Consider the following 24657-nt stretch of genomic DNA (forward strand, 5'->3'; position numbering starts at 1 on the left):
GTCAGAACTGGGAAAGATGCAGCTTTCTCTGGGAAACATGATCCCTTCTCTTTGGGAAGGAGCTTCCCTACAGAACCTCCTACTCCTGTCTGCCATCGTCCTGATGGCATATTATCTACAGAGTAGGAGGAAACATCTAAACTACCCCCCTGGCCCTCCGGGGCTTCCCATATTGGGCAACTTCTTCCAGATGGACTTCAAAACCCCCCAAATCACCATCCAAGAGGTAAGAACTGAGATGGAAGGGGAGAATCCACTGGCTATGAATAAGGTACAGGAACAGGGGCATGTGCTGGGTTTGTGCTGGGGTGGGCAGTCCTAAACCTAGGTGTCCATCCCTGCTCTGGCCCTACCTAGGAAGCAACCTTTTGCAATGAAAAGAACTCTGCTTTGGGGCTCCAAGGGTTGGATTCACATCCCCATTCTGACTTGGGTGATCTAGAGAAACTCCTTACATGTGGGGACTTTCCTTTTGTACATGATCAGGATTAGATGCCTGCTGTGATCCCTTCTAATTCAATTTTTGTGAATCTGTTCCAATGAGATAATAATTGCAAAGTCCTTTACACACTGAAGGGCACCCATTAAGCATTAGATAAATTACTATATTATTTGTTGTTATTACTATATGTATAAAGAAAAGGATAGGTGAGGTCCTTGAGAGGCTGTCTTTTGCTTTTTGGTATTCCAGGGCTTTGAGCAGTACCTGGCATACAATAATCAATACATAAATAAAAACTAGTCTGACTGGCAGAAATTGTATAGGCAGCCTCTGAGGTCCCTTCAAACTCTAGAAACAGAGGTACTTATACTGGGCCATTGGATTTTAGTTTAAAATATTTTGTGGTCACTGTACTTTCATATCTTGGTTTCCTTTATTTAATCTTATTTATTTTATTTTATGCATTTAAAAACTTTTATTTGAGAAGGGATCAATAGGATGAACTAGACAAACAAAAGGACAGCAACGATACACACACACGCATACATATTTGTGAAAAGTTAAGAAGCTATGGTACATGACCTAGATCTTGAGATTTTGGTCAAGTCATGTGAAGTCTCTTATGTTCAGCTGCCTTATCGATCAATTATGGGTATTAATATTGTGCTGCCAACATCCCAGTTATTCTTTCAACTGAGTTCACCTAACACTAACTGATTTTTTAACATATCACACTGCTGACTTATACCTGGTCCATTCCATTCAAACCCTATATAAGGATTGTTTCACCTATTTTTATGTCCTAGACGTCTCTGGCAGTCTGATGAAACCAATGGACACTCCATCAGAATCATGGTTTCAAATGCATAAAGTAGGACTTTATATAAGAAATGGATTATAATAAAACTCAGTAATCAAAATTAAAAAAAAGAAAACGAAGGAGTCAAAATTTAGATCTTTTTCAGAGCAAGTGAATTTTTGAGAATTTTTTTTTATTTGAATGTGAGACTGCATTTATCTTTTGAATTTGAATTTCACCTTATTCCATTCAGCCTGACTGTGGTCCATTAAATTTTTTTTGGTTAATTTCATCACCCAGCTATCCTTCCTGACTAAATGTTGATTGCAAATCAGATTGGCATCCCTTACGTGCCTTTATTGGAGTCCCTTATAGAATGTTATACAGTCCAGGGCCAAGCACAGATCCAGGATTAACCCAATGGAGACCTCCTCCTTGGAAATTCATAATTTAAGTGTTTTGTCAAGAGTCATAAAGCTGGCATGGGTCAGGGTCTGATGTGAACCCAGGTTTTTATGATGCTGAGACTGATGCTGGGTCTTTATTCAATATCTCATGCTGTCTCCCAGATGAGACCAACATTCTCCTTGCACATTTGTAAAGAACTTTCCATACATTATTATGCATTTTGATTCTCAAAACAACCCATTATTAGAGAACTTATCCCATTTGATCCTCAAATAGATCCCTTTGGGAAAGTTGCTACATATGGAAAAACTAAATATTGGAAAAGCTTAAGTTCCTGGTTCCTGTAGGCTAAGTCAAAGGTAGAAGCTGAATCCATATCTTATAAGATTTCATGTTATAAACCTTTATTCTATCTTATCCCAAATGTCAGGTTTTTTTGGGGGGGAAATCTAAACACCCCTAGCTTCTGAACTAACCATATGCTATCGACCTGAGCTCCTGATGAAGTGGGAGTGGGAGACCAGCATTCTTGGGCCCTACTGAGCTGTGATGGCTTCAGATAAGGGTGTGCTAACAAAACTCTTGGAGTGCCTGTTACCTGAAAACAAGTCTTGTTAAATTGAAGCTTAGCCTTGCTTAACCTTATTAAGAGAAGCTCATAATCATGTTGGCAACAACATTGCTTGATTTTTCCTTTGGGCTATGGCAAAGAACCTCTACTCAGTTTTTAAAGGGCTTTGATGTCAGTGGGTGAAAGACCAAATCAATAAATCAACAATTAGCATTCCATAAATCCTTGCTATGTATTGGAGACTACTAGGTGCTGGGGATTAAGAAAGCAAAAATATACTTTCCCTGCCCTCTGGGAGTTTACATTCTACCCACTCCAAATAATTCCAATTAGTGTTGATCTCTGAGTCATTTCCACATGTTGTACTCTGAATTGTTCTTTGTCATGTCTGAATTTGTTCTTAGTCTACCATGCTTCCTTTAAGGCCCTAGTCACTTCAGAGCCTGGAATATACTCCCTTTCCCCTTGAATCTTTTGATATTCCCAGGTTCCATCAAAACTCAGCTTCAGGGAGTCATTCATTCCCTATAGGAAACCTACCTGAACTCTCCGAGGTGCTAGCGTCCCCTGAAATAAGTTAGAATTTTCTTTATATATTCTATGCTTATTTATACATACACAGATCATTTTCATCCAATTTCATTTCCTCAAAGGAACTATTTGGGATTTGTGACAGTCTGTTGAGTTCCTAATACAAAATTTGGAATATAGTTGAATTTTCATTGTTTCTTGAGGTTAACTGATCTGAATTTGGTAAAATTGGATCAGATTGAATTGAGTGGACTCCATCAGAACTGCTGTTTCACATTGCTAGAAAGTCGTTTGATAATCATATAGACCAAAAAAAATGCTTAAAAGGCAATGGAAGTTTTTAAATCCAATTCTTTTTCAGCTTTGTAAGAAATATGGAAATATTTTCTGCATATATTTGGGCAATCTTTCTTTTATGATGGTTTCTGGATTGCCACTGATCAAGGAGATTTTGCTCAACCAAGGCCAGGTGTTTATAGATCGACCTCAAGTTCCTGTCCACTTCCATGTATTTAAGTCATTTGGTGAGTTCTTTGAATTATGATATATATATTTTTTTCATCTCTAGGATTGTTTGAAAGTATCTTTGACTCTTGCCCTTCACCATCACGGAAGGATTCAAACCGATTATATTAGGCTTGTGACTAGAAGAAATAAGATAGAAAAAATTGGCCTTTGAATTCTCCTTCATGTCTGAGAGTTGGGAAAGAGCAATGTGATTGAGGGGAAGGGTGATGAGGATGGTGAAGGGGTTCAGATTCATCCTATAGAAGAATCAGTTGGAGTTTGGAGGGTTTATGTGAAGGGAGGCATGATAACTTTCTTCAGGTGTTTAAAAGCCTCTCACAAGGAAAAAAAAACATTAACTTCCTTTCATAGCCATTTTAATTTTTACTGAGAGTGATTAGATTTTCTTCTCCCTCTTTTTAATTATATTAACCATTTAAAATCTATTTTTTTCATAAAATGAATTTCTAGTTTTATTTTTTAATTCAATGCTTCTTTTATTCTCAATTTTATTAATCTTACCTTTAATTTTTAGGATTTCTAATTTAGTGTTTAGTTGGGGCTTTTTCATTTATTCTTTTTTGAGTTTTTATGAGATTTATCAATCTGTTCTTTCTCTAACTTATTGATGTCTAAAAATGTAAAGATATATATATATATATATATATATATATATATATATATATTTCCTCTAACCATTGCTTTTACTGTTTCCTATATATTTTGATATATTGTCTCATTATTGTCATTCCCTTTAATGAAATTATTAACCGTTTCTATGATTTGTCTTTAGCCACTTATTCTTTAAGATTAGGTCATTTGTCTCTGCAATCAGTTTTTAATTTATATTCCCTTGGACCTTTATAAAACAGAAATTTATGTTTTATGATCTGAAAAAGATACTTTTAATATTTTTACTTTTCTGCTTTTGACTATTTTTTTGGATAATATACAGTCAATTGTTACAAAGTTACCATACTGAGGAAAAATGTATTCCTTTCTATTTACATTCAGTTTTCTTTAGATATGCATTATATCTAGCTTATGTAAAACTATACTTACATCTTTAACTTCTTTTTTATTTATATTCTGGTTAGAATTATCTTGTTTTAAATGCCAAAGATTACAAATTCCCACTATTAGATTATTAACTATCTGCACCTAACTCATTAAACTTTTCTTTTAAAATTTTACCTGCTATATTGTTTGATACATGTAACTTCAATATTGATATTGTTTCATTGGTAATTTTTATCAAAACGTTGTTACACTTTTTATCATTTTAAATTAAATCTGTTTTAGCATAACTTTGGCTGAGATTATAATTATTACCCCTGCCTTTTTTGCATCAGCTGAAGCATAATCAAATTTACTCCAGTCCTCAATTTTCACTTCATGTGTACACGTCTTCTTTAAATATGTTTTTGTAAACTGCATATTGTGGAATTTGGTTTTTATGCCATTCTGCTATTTCTTTCTGCATAATGGATGAGTTCATCTCATTTACAATCAAAGTTTTAATCACAATCTGTAAATTATTCTCTTATTTTTACTATTTTTCTTTTTAACCTTTCTTTTCACCTTGTGCCCCTATTTTCTCCTTTACTCTTTTATTCTTTTTTTGTCCAACCTTTAAAAATTTTTCTTTTATCTATTCACTTAACCCTTTTACATACATCCATATACTCTTCTAACAGTTTCTTCTTTACTTTATTCCCCAGTTTTATCACTCCTCTGGAAGTTCATATGATTATCAACCTATTTAGCTGCATACATTGTTTTCTCTTCAACTCAAATGAGAGTAAGGTTCCTATATTGCCAGTCCTCTACCCCACCTGCTTTTTCTGTATTCGTTCTCCTTTTCATACCCCACTTTATGACATATATTATTTTTTACCCTTTGCCTATCAAATTTTGTTTTTTTTATTCATATGACCTCATCATAAACATAAATATTTACAGAATGAAGGAATGAACTGAAACATATGAGAGAACATCTTCTTTGAGAATTAGGAGGCTTAGAAATCTGTCCTAAGTATGGCTAGGTAGTAAAGAAGAGAAGACAAAGGTTTGGAAAAGTCATTGTAAAGACTTTGAAGAAAAGTCATTAAGGACAGAGTAGAGTCATTGTCCAAGCATAGTAAAGGCTCAGTTGGAGTTAGAAGAGAAAGGATAGAGGGAGAATGTAAACATGTAAAGGCAGGAACTCTGTATGATTGATTTATCCTACAATAAGGTCTTGACTCAGTGGAATTGATAAGACAGTGGTTTATCTAGTTTAGCATTTGAGTTCTCTAGTTCAGTATGATTGATCATGTAATCCCTTTCTTCCATCAGATTATTTTTTGGCTGATTGATCATGTCTTAATTGTGAACTTCTAAAGACTCTCTGAGTATAATCTTGGCTTACATCATGCCCCACCTGTTTTTTTGCCTGAGGCCCTGGAGATGAGCCTCCCCTCTAGTTTTTCCTGAGTCAATCTACATTCTGAGGCCCAGTGGAAGCCCTTGTTTCATTTTGTACATGGAGTTTTGGGTCTTGTTCTCCCACCCTGTCCTCTCTATCTCTATGCCAACATTGACCTTTCAGATGCCCTATTTTACCACATTGAAAGCACTTCTCTCTGGAAGTCCCTTTCCAAGAAGGACCCTGTCTTCCCATGTTCTGCATCATAGTATGGATATAAAAGGCATCTGTGCCCACTGTGGCAGTGTCTTATGATCTCCTCTAAAGGAGCATCATTGTGTAGTCCCCATATAATTCTTCTACAAACCTAATTAGCATTTTCTTTAGCAAATTGTTTTATAATTATTCCTTTTACTGCATTTTCACCAATAGTTCATATGGCAGCTGTCTTCAGATGTTCCACGAAATGATCAAAGTGTGCGAATTTGGACCTTGCCCTATTTTCCTGAAGGCTTCCCCCTCTTGTTTTCCTAGGAAGGTGCCCCATGCTTTGATGCCCCAGCAGCAGCAATTTGCTCATATGCTGTCAAAGGGTAATTAATCTGTGCTAAAGCTTCTGCATACTGACCTTTACCTGCTAGTTGATCAAAGGTAACAGGAGAGCCAATAGGACAGTCTCTATCTTGAAGTCTTTCTCCTCTCCCAGATATCTTAACTCTTATATACTCTATTATAAGTACATCATCATAGGTGTCAATCTTGTAGAATAGGTGTTAGCTTGTAGAATTATACTAAGTACTAGAGAATCATTATCTTAATTCTACTGAGTTAACACCTTGTTTTAGGATTAATTCAATCATATTGAACTAGGGAACTCATATGCTAAATTAGATAATCATTGTTTTATCAATTCCACTGAGTTAACATCTTCTTGTAGGATTAAATTAATGATACAGAGTTTCTGCCCTACATAAACATTTTGAATATATATATATATATATATATATATATATATTTGTCTAATAGTTGAGTCTTGGAATTATAGCAATATGAAATATTCATTCATAGAATCTTTTACAAAAGGAAGTTTCTTTAAAAATAACAAGGCAAAGAGCTATTTTGCCCAATTGTATGCCAATAAATTTGAAAAATCTAAGTAAAATAGATGAATACAAATAAAAATATAGATTGCCCACATTAACAGATGAGAAAATAAATTATTTAAATAGTCCCATTTTAGAAAAAGAAGTTGAATAAGCCATTATTGAGCTCTGTAAGAAAACATCTCCAGAGCCAGATGGATTTTTACATGTGAATTCTACAAAACATTTAACAAACAATTCATTCCAATTATATAAAATATTTGAAAAAAATTAGAGAAGAAGGAGTCCTACAAAGTTCACTTTATGACACAGATATGATACTGATACCTAAAGCAGGAAGAACCAAAACTGATAAAGAAATTATAGACTAATTTTCCTAATGAATATTGGTGTAAATATCTTAAATAAAACATTAGATTAGAGCAAACTTCTTAAAACAGAACAGAATAACATTGTACACAGTAACAAGATTATGTGATGATCAACTATTATGGACTTGGCTCTTTTCAACAATAATTCTGGGCAATTCCAATAGATTTGTGACGGAAAGTGCCATCCACATTCAGAGAAAGAGCTATGGAGACCGAATATACATTAAAGCATATATTTTTTTCCTTTTATTTATTTATTATAATATTTTCCCCAGCTACATTTAAAACTTTTTTTGCATTTGTTTTTAAAACTTTTGAGTTCCAGATTCTTATCCCTTTATCCCTACTCTCAGCCTATTAAAAAAATACATGTGAAGTTATGCAAAATAATTTTATAAAAGTCATGTTGTGAAAGAAAACATAGATCTCCTGCCATAAAACAAAACAAAAATCACAAAAATCCTCAAGAAAAGAGGGAGAGGCTGAGAATAGCACAGTCATTAGACCTGGGCATTTCAATACATTGATTTTTTTTTTTTTGTATACAGGACATTTCACTTTCCTTGAGCTCATGGAGAACTCTTCAGGATTTTTCTGAGAACATCTTACTCACCATTTCCTATAGAATAATAATATTACATCCTAATCACATACCATAATGTATTCAGACATTTTCCAATTGACAGGTATCCCCTCAATTTCCTTCTATTTTATTGCCCTGAGAAGAGAGATGCTATAAATATTTTTGTGCATATAGGTCCTTTTCCTTTTTTAAAAAAATATTTTTTTTGAATTTATGTATAATAGTGATATTTTTAGGTCAAAGGTTATGCATGAATGTATAGCTCTTTGTGTATAAATCATATATTTTGATCATTCATCAATTGGGGAATGGTTCTTATTTTTTATAAATTTGAGTCAGTTTTCTCTGTAGTTGATAAATAAGGCATTATTAGGAAAACTTGCTTCAAAATTATTTTTATAATTACTATTGCTAACTGTATTCCCCCCCTTTATTCTATTTTCTTTCTCCTTTTACTCTGTCCTTCCTCAAAAAATATTTTGCTACCGACCACTCCCTCCCCTAATATGTGCTCTCTTTTATCCTTCCCTTCCTATTTCCCATCCCCCTCTTACTATCTTGTACAATATGATAGATTTCTATACCCATATTGAATGTGTATATTATTTTCTCTTTGAGTTAATTCTGATGAGAATAAGGTTCACTCATGTCACCTCTCCTTTTCCTCTTCTTCTCCATTGTAAAGATTTTTTTCTTGCCTCTTTTTTGGCAGATAATTTATATCATTCCACTTCTCCCTTTCCATTTCTCTCAATGCATTCCTATTTCCCTAATTGGGTGAATTCCTTGGTATCAAGAATTGTTTGGTTCTTACTCTTTGTATATCCAGCACAATGTTTGGTACATTGTGGTTTTTTTTTTTGTTGTTGTTCCTTTTTTAAGTGTTTATTTTATTAAATTCCATTGCTAGAAGAGGAAATTACCACACCAATATAATCATAGATCTTTTGAAATAGTGATATAAATTATTAATATTCTTATTATTTAGGTTTAATAGTTTCTAATGGCCAAGCATGGAAACAACAAAGAAGATTTGCCTTAATGACCCTAAGGAACTTTGGTTTGGGAAAGAAGACTCTGGAAGATCGGATACGGGAGGAGGCCAGATATCTCATTGAAGCTATCAGGGAAGAAAAAGGTGAGCCCTGGTCAGAGAGAGATGTTTTCAATTGCTTGTGATTGTCCATTTATCCAAATGATCATTGCTCCCCAATACATGGTGTTTAATCCTCTAAAAGGTTTTCCTTGCCTCTTTTATAGCATTTTTTTTGGCCATTCTACCTCTCCCTTTCCCTTTTTCCCAGGACTTTCTGCTCTCACCCATTAATTTTATTTTTATACATTATCCCTTCATATTCAACTTATACCTGTGTCATATATATATATATATATATACACATATATATACATACATATGTATGTATATATAAATATATATTTCCAACTGTCCTAATAATAAGAAAGTTCTTATGAATTACAAGCATCATCTTCCCTTGTAGGAATGTATACAGTTTATGCTACGCTCTTATGATTCTTATGAGTTCCCTTTCCTGTTTACATTTTTATGCTTCTCTAGAGTCTCATTTTTGAAAGTTAAATCTTCTGTTTAGCTCTGGTCTTTTCATCAAGAATGATTTTAAATTCTTTATTTTATTGAATATCCATTTTTATCCTAAAGGATTATCTCATATCTATTTAAGCACTAGCTGGTTATGGACAACAATAATACAGTAAAGATGTACTGCTGGATGGAGAGGGAGAGGTGAGAGAAAATTGTTTAAGAGGAAAAATTAGAAAGTTCTGGTGAGTTGTTTTAAAGACCATGAGTACCATGAAGAGCAGCCTGTCCTCTTTCTCTTCTGGTAAACAGGACAGCCCTTTGACCCACACTATGAGATCAACAATGCTGTTTCCAATATCATTTGCTCCATAACTTTTGGGCATCGCTTTGAGTATCATGATTCTCAGTTTCGGGAGCTGCTGAAGACTTTGGAGGATATTATGATGCTTGAAACCAAATGGCAATGTCAGGTAACAGACTATCCTTTCCTGGGCATGGCTGGCTCAGCCTCAATTGGGCCACATACTTCCCGCATAGGGAAAGAAACAAGAATGGTTATGAGAAGTTGGCAGAAGCTCAATCTGTCTGGGAACATGCTTGTAAGCAATAAAGGAAACTGAGAATAGGAGAGAAAAGAAACAAGATTTTTATAAACAGTGACATGAAAGAACATGCCTGAGGGACCCAAGCAGTTCCAGAATACTGTGATCTCCAAATAATGAGAAAAGGTTTCAATACAATTTTAAGTTTATCTTAAATCTATACCCAGATTACCAATTTACAAACACTTATTATGCATTTATTGGGTGCCAAGTACTGTGCTAGGAGATAGGGATGCAATGACAAAAATTAAACAGGCCACAACCTTGGATAGTTTACATTTTGTTGGAGGAGACGATATTCCTTCAAGTGAGTGTATGTGCATATAAATAAATCCAATGGGGGGGGGGAAGGAGAGAGAGAGAGAGAGAGAGAGAGAGAGAGAGAGAGAGAGAGAGAGAGAGAGAGAGAGAGAGAGAGAAGGAGAAGTAAAAAGAGAGGGAGAAAAGAAGGGAAGTTCAGAGACAGAAATGAGAGACACAGACATAGCTAAAGCAATAGATTAGAATAGACAGAGAGAAGAAACATAACTACAGAAACATGGATGATTTAAAGGCTTACATTTAAGGTGTACGTATTTTAGCTCCCACCTCAGTGCCTTTGTACTGGTTGTCCCTCTTGTCTGGTATACTCTCCTTCCTTTCCTCCATCTTTTGGTTTCCTTCAAGAATGACCTTAAATTTCATCTTGTCCTGAAGGATGTTTTCCCAGTCCTTCCAATTGCTGGTGCTTTCCCCTTGGAATATCTTTCAATGCGTGTATATGTCTAGCATGCACTTAGTTGCATGGTGATTCTCCCATTCAAATATGAACTATGACAGTGACTGACATTTTTCCCTTTTCTTTATATGTCAAGCACTCAGAACAATGCCCAAGTCATAGGATGTATTTCACAAATGTTTGTTGATTGACTGATTTATTTAGATTCTTACAATAGGATTTTTGAGATAGTTGCTATTAATATCCTCATTTTGCAGATAAGGAAACTGAGGCAGAAAAAAATTAATGACTTGCCTCACAGCTAATAATGTTCTGAGGCAAATTCTACCTCAAGCATTCCATCTACTCTTCTTCCTAGTTGGCTAATGAGCGAACCTCACCAAAGGAGTCGCTAGTCACAATTTCACTTAATTCTTCAGGAGTCTGGCTATGGAAGAATGTGGGGGGCAAGGGTGAATGACACTAACTTTCATTTCCCTAAGAAGAGCAAAATGGAAATTCAGGAGAAGGGAATTTTGGATGGCTAACAGGGAAATATGGGCCCAAGTGTTAGCAATTTGTGTAAAATAAAGTTCTTCCTTCCTTCTTTGTACATTGTGAAAGTGCCTCAATTGGTGACATCTTGCATCAGAAAATAACCAAGGCTTTGGTGTATGAGACAAAAGATAGTTAGTTGGACACTAACCTGGATTTTAAGAGAGCACTAGTATGTGAGATTACACAGTGGTTTAAATAGCGCCTAGCCTTCAGGAATGGTTAGACATGAAACTAGAGTAAATTTCATGATGCAAAAAAGGTCAAGAACCTTATCCTGACTTGGGATGAGGAAGATGAAGAGATATGATGGTCTAAGAGAAACTGACACTCATCCTTCCCCATTCTGCCCCTTTTTTTATATTTAGTTCTTCAATTTGTTTCCTGGGATAATGAAACATCTGCCAGGAACTCACCAGAAGCTGTTTAGGAAATGGAAGAAAGTAGAATCTTTTGTAGAATATGTAATTAAACAACACAAAGAAGACCTGAACCCAGAGGAGCCTCGGGATTTCATTGATGCTTACCTGAAGGAGCTGTCCAAGGTAATAGAAATAATTCAGAAAGTGAGCATTGTGGGTTTAAAACAAACAACAAAAAAGTACAAAGTTGGGATACATATATTAAAATGTTCTAAATTTTATATCTACCTCATAATGTAAATATATTTCCTCAGTGACAACTCTGGAAGGTAAAGAATGTAAATATGGAGCTTGCCACTAGAGAACTCATGATTTCTATTTAGAATTGGAAGAGAAAATAGGGATCATTGAGTTCCTCCCCCTGATTTTATAAGAGGGGAAACTGAGGCTCAGAGAGGTCACATAGCTATTAGGAAACTGAGGCTATATTTGAACCCAACTCTTTCTGTCTCCAAGTCTAGCATCACTTTTATTCATACCTCCTCAGGACTTAGGTCTTGGCCATGATATTTCATTCCTATGAATTCATCTTCCTACATGTCCTTTTTCCCATATACAACATTATGGACCTCTAATCTCTTTATAATTACCATGTGTATATTCTTTGTAAACCTCATGACAATATAAAAATTAGTTAAATCATTCATCTTACATATGGAATTAAAATATAACTACCTTTGTGAATTTGTGCAACATGTGGGCAGAATTGCAATCTAGATCATTCCTAAGTACTACACAATCAGATTAAAAGTTGTAATTTAGACATAATTAACAAAATAAATGGAAATACATCAAAACATAGATAATATAAGACAATATATAGGCTCAGGGATCCTTGCATTTATGGCCCCATTTCTATATATAAAACATTGGATTTGATTCCAGCTTCAAGATTTTGTGATTATGTCCTATATATTTCAAGAATTCTGGATCTCTATTCATATTCCAGTTTCTGAATTCATTATCCAAGTTTATTGGGAACAAATCATTTCTCTAAGTCTCACTATTTTCATTTGAAAAATGTATACAATATTAGTGGCAATACCTACTTTACAGGATTATGAGTGAAAATTCTAAAGCATTTCAATTAATTTTCTATTAAAAGAATGAATCAATGAGGTAAAATATTTATTCTTACCTAGAAAAGTTATAATGATAAGAAATGGTAATAAAACTACTACTTAGCTGCATCTGATACATCAGGGTTTACAAAATGTTTTTCTTCCTCTAAGCAGAACCAAAAGATAACTAACACAGGTATTTTCTCCATTTCACAGATGAAGAAACTGAAACCAAAAGAGTTTACTATATTTGTCCAACAGTCACGGAGCATAGATATATAAATCCAGCTCTTTGGACTGAGTTCTTTATTTTAAGTGCATGAAACAGGGATGAACTTATAACAAGAGAAAGGTTATCTAGGGAACTGCTTTGAACATTGATAGACTTATTATTGATAGACTTATTAAGTTAGGAAGACTTTCCATGTGACTGAGGAAAAAAAATTACTCAATATATTGGTCTCAGTTTCCTCAACTGTAAAATGGAAATAGCATGTTCTATTGCACAGGGTTCTCATGAGGATCAAATGAAAATATATATTAAACCCTTATCACAGTATTTGGCAGATGGTAGGCACTATATAAAAATTGAACTATTTTTATTTTCCATTATTCAATTAGTTTTATTTGTGCCAGAGGAAGAAATAACATCAGCTACAAACTAGCGTGTGGATGAGTGTGCAGTAGAGTTAAAATGAAAATAATATGAATGATAATAAGGAAGAGAATGATAAGGCAAAGGAAGGGAATGATGAAAAAGGAGAAGAAAGAGAATGAAAAAGATAAAGTGAAAGAGGATGAGAGAGAAAAGAAGGAAAAATAGAAAAGATGGAAGAGGAAGAGAAAAAATTCAATACAAATACAGATGTAAATTCTATACAAACTTCTATGGTTCTAGTACACTAAAAATCTCTATTAAGCACATATTCTGATCAGATGATAGAACAGAAAACATAACCATGTTCAAAAAACCAAACGCTATGTCCATTCTTTTTTTTTTAATGTAGCATTGGGTGATGGGAATAGGAGGAGTTGGAACAGGGGAGCATGCACACAGGGTTGAGCAGTAGCATGATGAAGTAGAGTGGTAGATTCTGGTAAAGGGTCAAGATTCATGTCATTTATTAGGCCTGTGACTTTGCAATTCATATAATCATCTCTGAGTTTAACTTTTCTCACCTGTACAACAAAGATCTCATTTACATAGGTTTAGTGACAAAAGTACCTACATCCTCCCAATTTAACAGAAATAGAAGCTGCCACAGATGGAAACAAGATGGTGGATTAAAGCAGAAAATTACCTAAGCTTTCCCCAGGTTCCTAGAAATAACCTTAAATCAAGCCATTCAACAAATTCTGGAATAACAGATTCCCTAAGAGGAAAGGTTTAAACAACTTTCCTGGCCAAAATATCTTAGAAGGATTGCAGCAAAGGGCTGTCTCATTTGAGTTAGAAGGGAGCACAGCCCCGTGCAAGTAATATAGCAGTATCAGATTTAGGGAAGATCAAAAACAAATTTAGAAAAGGACACGAATGTCAAAATCCTGACATATAAAACCTCAAAGGAAAATATTAGTTGCCCCCAAAGTCCTCCTCGAAGAGGTTTAAATGGATTTTTTAAATGATATTAGGGAGGAGAAAAAAAATGCAAAAAGGAAAGTGAGCTATGCAAAGGAATCATGAAAAAAGAACCAAACAGCTTGGAAAATCAAGCAAAACATTGATTGAAGGGGAAAAAAAGTTCTTAAAAAGTATGATTAGCCAAATGAAAAAGGAGGTAAAAAGTTAATTGAAGAAAATAATTCCTTCAAAATTAGAATTGGGCAAATGTAAGCTAATGACTCTATAGGATATTAAGAATGAGTCAAACTTAATAAAAATGAAAAAAACTGTAAAATACTTCACTGGAAAAACAACTAACCTGAAAAATAGATACAAGAGGAATAAGCCAGAAGGGATCATAAATTTTCAAGCTCTGTAGATTTCCTCTAAAAACATACAGGAAACTACTAAAAAATTAATGTAGACAGCAAAAATTAAGAGATAAAGCAGGTGTCTTTTTAGGAAATCTAAATAGAATCATAAAGAAGACTCTGTGGACTAAGGTTTGGCCTGAGAGAAGTATAAACATTTCTTGGCTGACTCCAGTGAACCAACAGTCTACTTGGAGGGAAGGAGAGAAGACCTTAGGAAATTTCATTTTAACTTTTACTTTGTTCATGGCCTCAAGAACTTTTCCCTCATTTACGTTCACCTCATAAACTTACCTCACAGATTTTCATTTAAAAAACAGCAGTTGACTGAGTGAGGGAAGTTTAAAGGATTCTCTGCTGTTTCTGGAAGTTAGTCTCAGCATGCTGATCACATGTAATCAATCTCTGGCTATGACAGTGAACAAAGAGAAGTGAGTACACATCTTGTCAGAGCAGTACCACAGGGAGCAAGAACATGTTCAAGATACTATGGCTGGGATTCAGGTAAGGAAGAGAAGTCCCTAAGATTGAACCCCTGGACAGAATTCAGAAAATAGCCATAAGGAGGACCTGAAGTCTAGGGCTCCATAATCTGCAACTCTGGATTAAAATTCAAAAATAATGATATTAAGCCACTAAAAATAAAAAAATAGGCAAATTAAAGACAAAAATAAATAAGCAAAGGAAAAATAACACAACTGATAGATACTCTGGTGTAAAGAGGACATACGTTCATATTCAGAGGAAGATAGTGAGGTTAAAAAAAGCCACTCCTAGCCAAAAGAGAACTGTTAAATGGTCACAAGCCCAACAAAAAATATGGCAAAAAAACAAACAAAAAGGAATTTAAAAATCAAATAAAAGAAAATGGAGGAAAATTAGAAGAAAAAAACAATCCAAGAAAATTATGAAAAGAAAGTTAATCAACTAGAAAAGAAGATGTAAAACAATAAGTCCTTGAAGACTAGTATTGCACAAATGTAATTGAAAAACATCAAAAGACATACAACAAAATTAGAAAAAATATTAGAGAATCTGAAATATCTCATTAGAAAAACAACTGATCTCCTTGGATCTCCAACTCATCCACCTAATTCTCACCTGTGACTCCAAGAAGGTGTAGCATTCACAGTAGCCACACTCCAGTAAATTGTTTCTGCAGACATGCTAAAACCTGATTGATGATAACGGAAGAGTCTCAAACCTATTAGTAAGTTTGATGGGGTGTCTACCCTGAACATTTCCTGGTGGAATAGATGGATGAGAAAAATTTATTCCAACAGTCATAATCATGAAAGCAGCTGAAGTGGGCACTATAGAGACACCAAGGTCATCCATGCATATCAAGCCATCACCACTCTTCTTGACTCTATCCCGCCACTAGAAATTGAGGGATGCCCAAATGACTAAAAAAGTTATGTGTTGTATGAATATAAGAATATATAAGAAATGATGAGCAGGTAAATTTCAGAAAAGTCTGAAAGAATTACCATGCATTGATCCAAAGTGAAGTGAGTAGAACCAGAAAAACATTGTATACAGTATTTACAATGCTGAGCAATGATCAACTATGACTGATTTAACTCTTCTCAGCAATACAATAAAGACAAATTAAAAAACTCATGGTGGAAAATACTTTCTACAAGCAGAGAAAAACTGATGAAATCTGAATGTAGACCAAAGCATACTATTCATTTTTTTAATTTCAAAGTGTTCTTTCTTTTTTTTTTAAACTTCTTTCACACAATTAATAAGGAAATAAGTTTTATACTAATGTACTTATATAACCTATATCAAATTGCTCACCATCTTAGTGATTTGGGAGGGAGGTCATAGAAAATTTAGAAACTAAAAATTTCATATAAAAAAGAATGTAAAAATTATCTTCACATATAATTAGAAAAATATTTTTCAAAGAAAAAAATAGTAATTCTCATTCTTAGGTATAGTTACTGTATTCTTGGGGATTAAAAGGAAGTCCAGGACCCCTCTGAGGCTGAAAGCTCCTCATGTTTGAAGAGAGGCATAATTATTATTTTTTGTTTAACCACGTGATCATTGCCTTTTTAATTTAAGGATAACATCCATTCTAGTTTTACTGAAAAAAATTTAGTCTTCTGCACCCTGGATCTCTTCATTGCTGGAACAGAGACAACTTCAACCACTCTGCGGTGGGGAATGCTGTTTATGGCCCTTTATCCAGAGATCCAAGGTATAGTGATGGCAACAGGCTATGCACCCCTATAGAATTCTTCCCCAAAGAATTTATAGAGAACTGGAAAGTTTGCCAGTCATTTTACATGCATCATCTTCTTTCAGTTCTTATTGGAATCAAGCAATGATTATCGTTTTTCACAATTATGAAGACCTCTTTTTAACAGGAAAATTTCTTTCTGCTTCCTATATGATAGTATAGCTAGGATAGTAGAGAGTATGGAATCTGGAGTCAGGAAGATGTGAGTTCAAATTCTGCCTTAGGCACTTACTAACCATATGACCCTGAGCAAATTACATAACTTCTCTGTGTCCTCATCTGCAAAATGGGGACAATAATGGCCCTTATGTCCCACAGTTGTTCAGAGAATCAAACACGTTAACAAACATATAGTACTTTGTAAGCTTTAACGTTATATAAATGCCTGATGTTATTTTATTATTATTAATTATTATGGTAATTTCTAAGTATTTTCAATTTTAAAAGTATGTGATAACAAAAATCAACATTTTAAAACGCATTTCTATCTTATTAAATGTAATAAATCTATAAATGTGATAAATCTCTATATTTCAAAAGAAATATAAGTGAATGCTACATTATTAATTCAATCTACAGAAGGTCATAAGATCTTTAGATTTAGTATTGGAAGAAATCTTTAGAGGCCATAAACTGGAACCCCTTCATTTTACAGATGTGGAAACCAAGGCTAAGAGAAATTAAGTGATTTAAAGACCCTAGACACAGCCTAGTCTGACTCAGTCATTTCAGAGATAGAGAAAATGAGGCCCCAAGATATTTTAATTCATGGACACTCAAATAGTGAGTGGTCCAGCTGAAATTTGAATCCAGGTCTTCTGTCTCCATATTCTGTATGATTTCCTTGGCATCACCTTCTTGGATACTTTCCCAACAACATAATTTTTTTCATTTTCCCTTAAGCAATCAAGTCTCCACCTTTCTAGGCTACAGAGTTTGGCACCCTTGGTTAAGTGGCAAACCAAAATTTTAACCCTCCCTTAGATATGGCTGTGTTTCTCTCACATGATCAGAGAAAACAGGCTGAAAGGGGAAATAAAATTATCAGTTAAAAATATATTTAGAAATGTGATTCTGAGCAAGTCACTTAACTTCTGTCTCAGTTTCATCTATAAAATGGGGATAATAAAAGCACTGTCCCTCTAGCATTTTTGTGAGGATCAAATGAGATACTGTTTATTAAATATTTTGAAAACTTTAAAGCACTCTATAAATGGGAGCAATTTTTTGAGTCTTGAAAAACTGTCCCTCTTCTTTTCAGGTAAAATACAAGCTGAGATTGACAGGGTGATTGGCCAATCTCGGCAGCCCACCATGGCTGATAAAGAGAATATGCCCTACACGAATGCAGCTGTTCATGAAGTTCAGAGAATGGGTAATATTCTTCCTTTCAATGTGCCCAGGGTGGCGGTGGTTGATACCACAGTGGCAGGATACCATGTACCAAAGGTAAATGACTTTTTTCTCCCATCAAGCTGAAAGAGTTTTATGACTTCCATCTACCCTGGATGGTAGGTAGAAAAAGGTGAAACAACAACAACAATATAGACTATAGAACAAGGATTTTTGATCTAGAATGCATGAATTTGGTTTTTAAAATATGTATATTTTGATATGCATTTTTATATAATATGTTTTATAAGCCTATGTATGTTATTTTATACCATAAATAGAATTGTTCTATGAAGGTGGGTATAAACTTCACCCCACTGACTGCCAAAAGACGTCATGATAAAAAAAAAAAAAAAAGCAACAAAACTTTGGACTAGAAGCTTAAAATTATTGATTCACACAGTCGAATAAGAAAAACAAACAAACAAGGAAATACTGATTTGGGAGGCAGAGGGACTGGTTTCAAAATCTAGTTTTAACCCCGTGTTTAAATAATGTATGTCCATTTAGATTTAATATGTGTGACACCTCCCTGTGTCTCAGTTTCCTCATTTGAAAAATAAGAGGGTTTCATCATAAAATGTCCTTCTATCTGTTCTGGATGCTATGGTCAATGAGCATATGAGTCTAGTGTGGAACTTCCCCAACTTTTTTTTTTTTTTCTATGATGACTTTTTTTTTTTTACTATTATCCCAACTTTTGACAAAAGCAAATCATACATATTGAGACAAAAATGATTTCTCAGTCACAGGGAAATTCAGAAAGAGTTATTTGCTTTCCCATATGCTAAATTTCATTTGCAGGACTTGGTAACCAACCATCCTTTCATGAGGCAAGGCTTGAATTCAGGCTTCAACTTTTTAAAAAGTCACCTTAGTCCTTAGAGACTAAATGGAAGTCATTATTAACAAATCATTCTAACAGCTCCAAGTTTAAAGCTTCATTAGATCCAAAGTAATTCCCTTTACAGAAACAACACAGTTACATGCAATAAACATTTATTAAGGGCCTACTATATTTCAATCACTATGCTAAGTGTTGCTGAGCTTTAAACTGAAGTTTCATTTCTTTTTCATTTACTGAGCTGAAAAGCAAGACACTGTGAGCATTACAGAGTGCAATAATGAGCAAAGAAAGAGCTGCCATATTTAATTTCTTCTAGGGTCTCCAGAGCAACACAAGAAGGCCTGGAACTTATATTTTTCTGCCCTAATGTTGGTCCCCATTTGTGTCTAACCCTCTGAGCTCCTGCCATGGTGATAGTTTTTTTTTTTTTAAATCAGATTGTCTAAATACACTGAGATGTCTTTATAATCAAACACAAGGAAACTGTAGGTTCTGATCTAACAAGCCCCAGTAGATAAAGAGTTGGAACTGAAGTCAGGAAGACTGGGGTCAAATTCAGCCACAAATGCTTAGTGTGTAATCCCAGACAACTCACTTTATCTGTCAGCCTCAATGTCCTCACCTGTAAATATAAAAAGGCTTCTAGCCCCCAAATCTCTAATGCTATATTTTAATTAATCCAAATCAAAGATTTTGAATGGGTTCCCTTATTGCCATTCCATAGATCTTTCATGGTATTTGAAATTTCTAACCATCATTTCTTACAGGACTTCTGAAGGAATTTACAAATTTATGGCCCATTGATATCTGGGAAAATTACTCATTTACAATGTAATTCATAAGTAGGCATGAAGTAGGCTGGAGCAGAAGCCAAGTGAAAGGCAAATCATTCAATGCTATTCAACGTCAAATTTACCCCAAAGGGGAAATTTTGAACAAGGCAGTTTTGGTTCATCTCCACCTTCTTGCCACTAGCTGGATGAACTTAAATGAGTCTACCTTTTCTCAGTTTAACCATGTGTAAAATGAAAGAGATGAACCAAATGACCTCTACAATCCCTTCAAATTCTAAACTCTCTAACACCAGGGTTTTTAATATGGAATCCATGAGCTCGATTTTTTGTTTTGTTTTGTTTAGAACATGATGGTTGTATCTCAAGATAATCAGTTTCCTTTGTGTTTTGTGTGTTTAATTACTTTCATTTTAAAATGGGATTCTGAGAAGGGGTGTCAAGCCTTGCCATCCTTCCAAAGGGTCTGTGACCCCAAACAGATTAGAAACCCTTGCCTAAGAAATCTAGAGTTCTTGGCCACTAAACATCTGCATGGCATCAGATTCTATGCTCTGTCTGGCTCTCAATTTCCTCTTCTGTAAAATGAGAGGGTGGACCATCTATCTCTTCAAAGTTCCTTGGACTGAGTTCTTTTCTCTTGTTTCTAGGGAACCATAGTGATGACCAACTTGACTGCCTTGCACAGAGACCCCAAGGAATGGGCTACCCCAGAAACCTTCAACCCGGAACATTTTCTGGAAAATGGTCAATTTCAGAAAAGAGAGTCCTTTCTGCCTTTCTCAATGGGTGAGCCACACTTAGTAGGGAGGGGGCCCTAGGCCTGGGGGTAAGCCATACTTAGTAGGAATGGGGGGTCTTTTTAACATGAAGAAACTTGCCAGACTCTACTTTCTGAAAGTCATAGCCATGTGATGGTACACAAACTAGGAATAGTCCCTAACTGGTAAAATATACCAGAACCAAATATAAAAGTCTACAAGACAGACCACATCTTTTTGAAGTTTTACAAACACCCCATGAGGTAGGGACTACAGGTACCCTTATTACAGATGAACGAATTATATGTCAGGGAGGTAAATGATCAGGCCATATTCACATAATTTTGAAGTGTTCAAGATGAAATCGCCCTCAGTTCCCTACACTTTCCAGTGTAATTCCTAGACGCCATGGTCCAATGGACTCAGCAAATCTCTAAAGTATAGTTGTAGTTTATTCACCACCAGATCACCTGTGACCATTTGAAAACAAAAGTATAACTGAGTCTGAAAGGAGCATGGCAGCCGTCCATCCCTGAGCCTCTGAAGAGACAATGAGGACTGTTCTGCATTCTCTAAATAGCATCAATGAGGGGAACAACGTTCTATCCTCAGATTGGCTTCTGTCTGATAGATTTACAGACCCTTTGCAAAGGCCCCAGAATTCTCCCAGGCCCAGCCATCATCCACAAGCTCTGGATATCCTGGGCCAACCTAACTGAAATGCCTGAGCCTCAAGTTCCCCATCTGTTAAATGAGGGGATCGGATTAGATGGCCAGTTGAGTTCCTTCAAGTTCTGAGCCAAAACTCAAGAGCTCCAGGAATTGAAAACAAGAGGATCTGAGTTTTAATTGTGTTGTTTCTTAGTAGTGTGAATTGAAGTGACTCAGACCTTCTCTGAGTCTGTCTGTTTGTTTTGTTTTTTAATATAAGTGCAAGGATTGGAGTAGGTGGCCTGGAGGGTCTCTGTTACCCTCAAATCTGTACTATTCCGGTCCTAAGCAAATACAAATGAATTCCAGTAAAGAGAAAGCTCTTACAATTGGAGGCTGTGTATGAGCTTGAGATCTGAAGGAAGTTGGGGATTCTAATTTAAATTGAATGTATTTAATTTATTATTAATGAATTTTAATTTAATAAATTTAAATTATTATCAATGAATTTTAATTGAAAAACAATCCATTAATAATTTCTTTAATTTAATAAATTTAAATTTTTAAATGGTTAAAATATATTTACATTGTGTTAAAATTGTGTCTATGTATTCCATTTACATAGTATTTTAAAGTTTCCAAAGAATTACCATCCCTACAGGGTCTATTTATCATCATCTCTCACATGGACCATTGCATTAGGCTCCTAAGTGATCTCTCTGCTTCAGATCACTCCCCATCCCCATCCATCCTTCACCCAGCTGCCACAATGATTTTTTCTAAGTGCACATCTAACCTGGGTACCACCTGCCCTCATTCCTGCTCGGCGATCTCCAAGGGCTTCCCGTGGCTTATAAAATCAAATATAAATTGCCCTAAGACTTAATGTTATTAGTACCTGACCTCACCCTGTTTTTTTCCTTTGCCTTCTTGCCTTTGGGTTGGGTGCAATTCTGCCCGTGTCACACTTTTAACTCCATGTCTTGCCAGGGCCTTTCCCTCAGGCTCAGTCGCCCTTCCTCCTCACTTTTGCCTCCTGCAATCTCAAGCTTCCTCAAGATCCAGTCCCAGTGCTATTTTTTACAGGTCCCCCTGCTCTGTAGGTATCTCTTGTATATCTACTTATGAATATAATATTTTTCCTCATAGAATGTAGGGTTTTTGAGGGCAAGAATCATTTATGCTTCTCCCTTTTATGTGTAACACTCATCTCAGTGCCTGGCTTAAGTGCTTAATAGATATCCAGGCAGGAAGGCAGTACAGTGGAGAGGGGGCTTGGGTTGGATTCACAGGGCGCTTGGCTTGAATTCAGGGAGGCTTCAGTTCAAATTTGGCCCCAAACTCTTATTAGGTAGGCAAGCCATTTAACGACTGTTTGCTTCAATTTCCTCATCCATACAATGGGGAGAATGACTGCACCAACTTCTGAGGATTGTTTGGAGGATTAAATCAGATATTTTTAGAAGGCTTTGCCAACATTAAAGTGTTAGCTATTAGTATTAGGAGTTTGCTCAATGAAATCATTAGTTAACGCCTCACCGGCTCATGATCAAGGTTGTACTAGAGAATTTTATAAGCTAGAAATCATTAGGGATAAGTCACCTTCTATTATTGTGGAAGAGTTTATGTCTATTATTTATGGGGTAAAGGAGAGACATGATCATATCACTTAAATTCTCTGACACTCAGTTTCCAAATTTGTAAAATGAGGAAGTGGGACTAGATTGTTTTCTGTGGAACCTTGGAACGTCATCTCTGATTGAATGATCCTCCTGGCTCCCAGGCCTGCCCTCTGTTCGTTTGGATATGAGTCTACATCGTCTCTTTTCTTCCAGAAGCCAGAAGGAAGGCTGAGGGAGGGAAGCTGTGTTCCTGACATTTCTTAGAGAAACAATAACAGATTAAGAGATAGAATTTCAGGGTATTGGAAAGTGACAGGATCATTCAGTTAATCCATCACTTGTTTCTGTGCTTTTGTCATAGCACTGAGGGGATAGACACACAATTTTAGTGTCATTATGGCCAGACTTACACCTCTCCCACCAGAAATAACTTGAGCTTTCTAAGAGTAGCTCTTTGGAGAAAGGAGTGAGGAGAGATCCTTCAGGTCTTCGAAAAGGTGACCAGGTGTGTACTTTGCCTACAAAGTAGGTGCTGCCATTATCCCCATTTTACACATGAGGAAGCTGAGACTGAGAGCAGTTGGGTCGCTTATCCTGGCTCACACAGTTTCTTAGTATCAGGGATGGATTTGAACTAAAAACTTCCTGACTCCAGGCCCAACATTCTCCACTGAACCTATGTGGCTTAAATTCAGAACAAGAATCATTCTTTCTTAAGGCTGCACAGAAGTCAGTTCTTAGACGAAGGCCTTTGGGGACCACATCATCCAACTCTTTATTTCACAGTTGAGAAAAAATGGGCCTATCAGGTTAAGTGATATGTCCAGTGCCATGTGGGTGAGAAGCATCCGAGGGGACATATGAACCCAGGTCCTCTGCCCACAGTATGAAGTATTTCACCTGTTAAATTTCTGAGGTTGGCTGTGAGATGGCTGGTGGACATGGTGACTGAAATGCAGCAAGGAAGGTTTGGGCCCAGATTCCACCTCTGACCATTATCAGCATTGTGATTGTGGGCTAGTTACTGGCCCCAGGGCCAATCCTAATGCTAGGATTCACCCCCAGGTCCTGGAGATCCCCAATCTCAACCCCTGCCTGTGCCAAGCATTAGTGGATTTATCTCCTTGCCTTTCAGGAAAGAGGGTGTGCCTGGGAGAACAGCTGGCTCGGGCTGAGCTCTTCCTCTTCTTCACCAGCCTGCTCCAGAAGTTCACGTTCCAGCCTCCTCCCAACACCCAGCTGAGCCTGGACTTCCAATACAGCACCACCATATCTCCTCTCCCCTACCAAATTTGTGCCATTCCTCGAGAGATGTCGACCAAGCCAGGCCTGAAGCATGAACTCTGAGGGCCCAGGAAATAATCTGGAACCTCCTAATTCTTCCTTTCCTTTCAGTGAGGAAAGGGAGAGAAGTCAAGGAGGGAAAAAAGAGGAGAGACACCAAGGAAGGATATCTTTGGCCCAGTGTGAATATTCCTACTCTGAAAAAGAAGCATGAATACTAGCAAAAGGAAAGCAGAGTCCTTACTGGCTTATCACAGCTCTGTCATCTACTAACTAGGTGATTGGGGTCAAATCCCTTGAATCTCTGTCTCATTTTTCAAATCTAAACTGAGGAGGAAAATCACTAAAGCTCCCCACCCAGGTCCTAAATTTACAGCATTGTGATGTTGTGCCAGGGGTCCTCAAACTTTTTAAATAGGGAACCAGTTCACTGTCCCTCAGACTGTTGGAGGGCCGAACTA

At 35.9% G+C, this 24657-nt stretch overlaps 1 protein-coding gene across 1 annotated transcript; it reads left to right on the forward strand.

Annotated features, from left to right (window-relative positions):
* LOC100921949 (cytochrome P450 2J2) lies at positions 1-24657 on the forward strand. Its single transcript, XM_003767297.4, has 9 exons — positions 1-226; positions 3113-3275; positions 8711-8860; positions 9593-9753; positions 11506-11682; positions 16671-16806; positions 18110-18297; positions 20529-20667; positions 24048-24657. The coding sequence occupies exons 1-9, from the start codon at positions 17-19 to the stop codon at positions 24257-24259; spliced, it is 1536 nt and encodes a 511-aa protein (XP_003767345.1). The 5' UTR covers positions 1-16; the 3' UTR covers positions 24260-24657.

This window comes from Sarcophilus harrisii, chromosome 4 (assembly GCF_902635505.1).
Source record: "Sarcophilus harrisii chromosome 4, mSarHar1.11, whole genome shotgun sequence".
In the NCBI taxonomy this organism is placed as follows: Eukaryota; Metazoa; Chordata; class Mammalia; order Dasyuromorphia; family Dasyuridae; genus Sarcophilus; species Sarcophilus harrisii.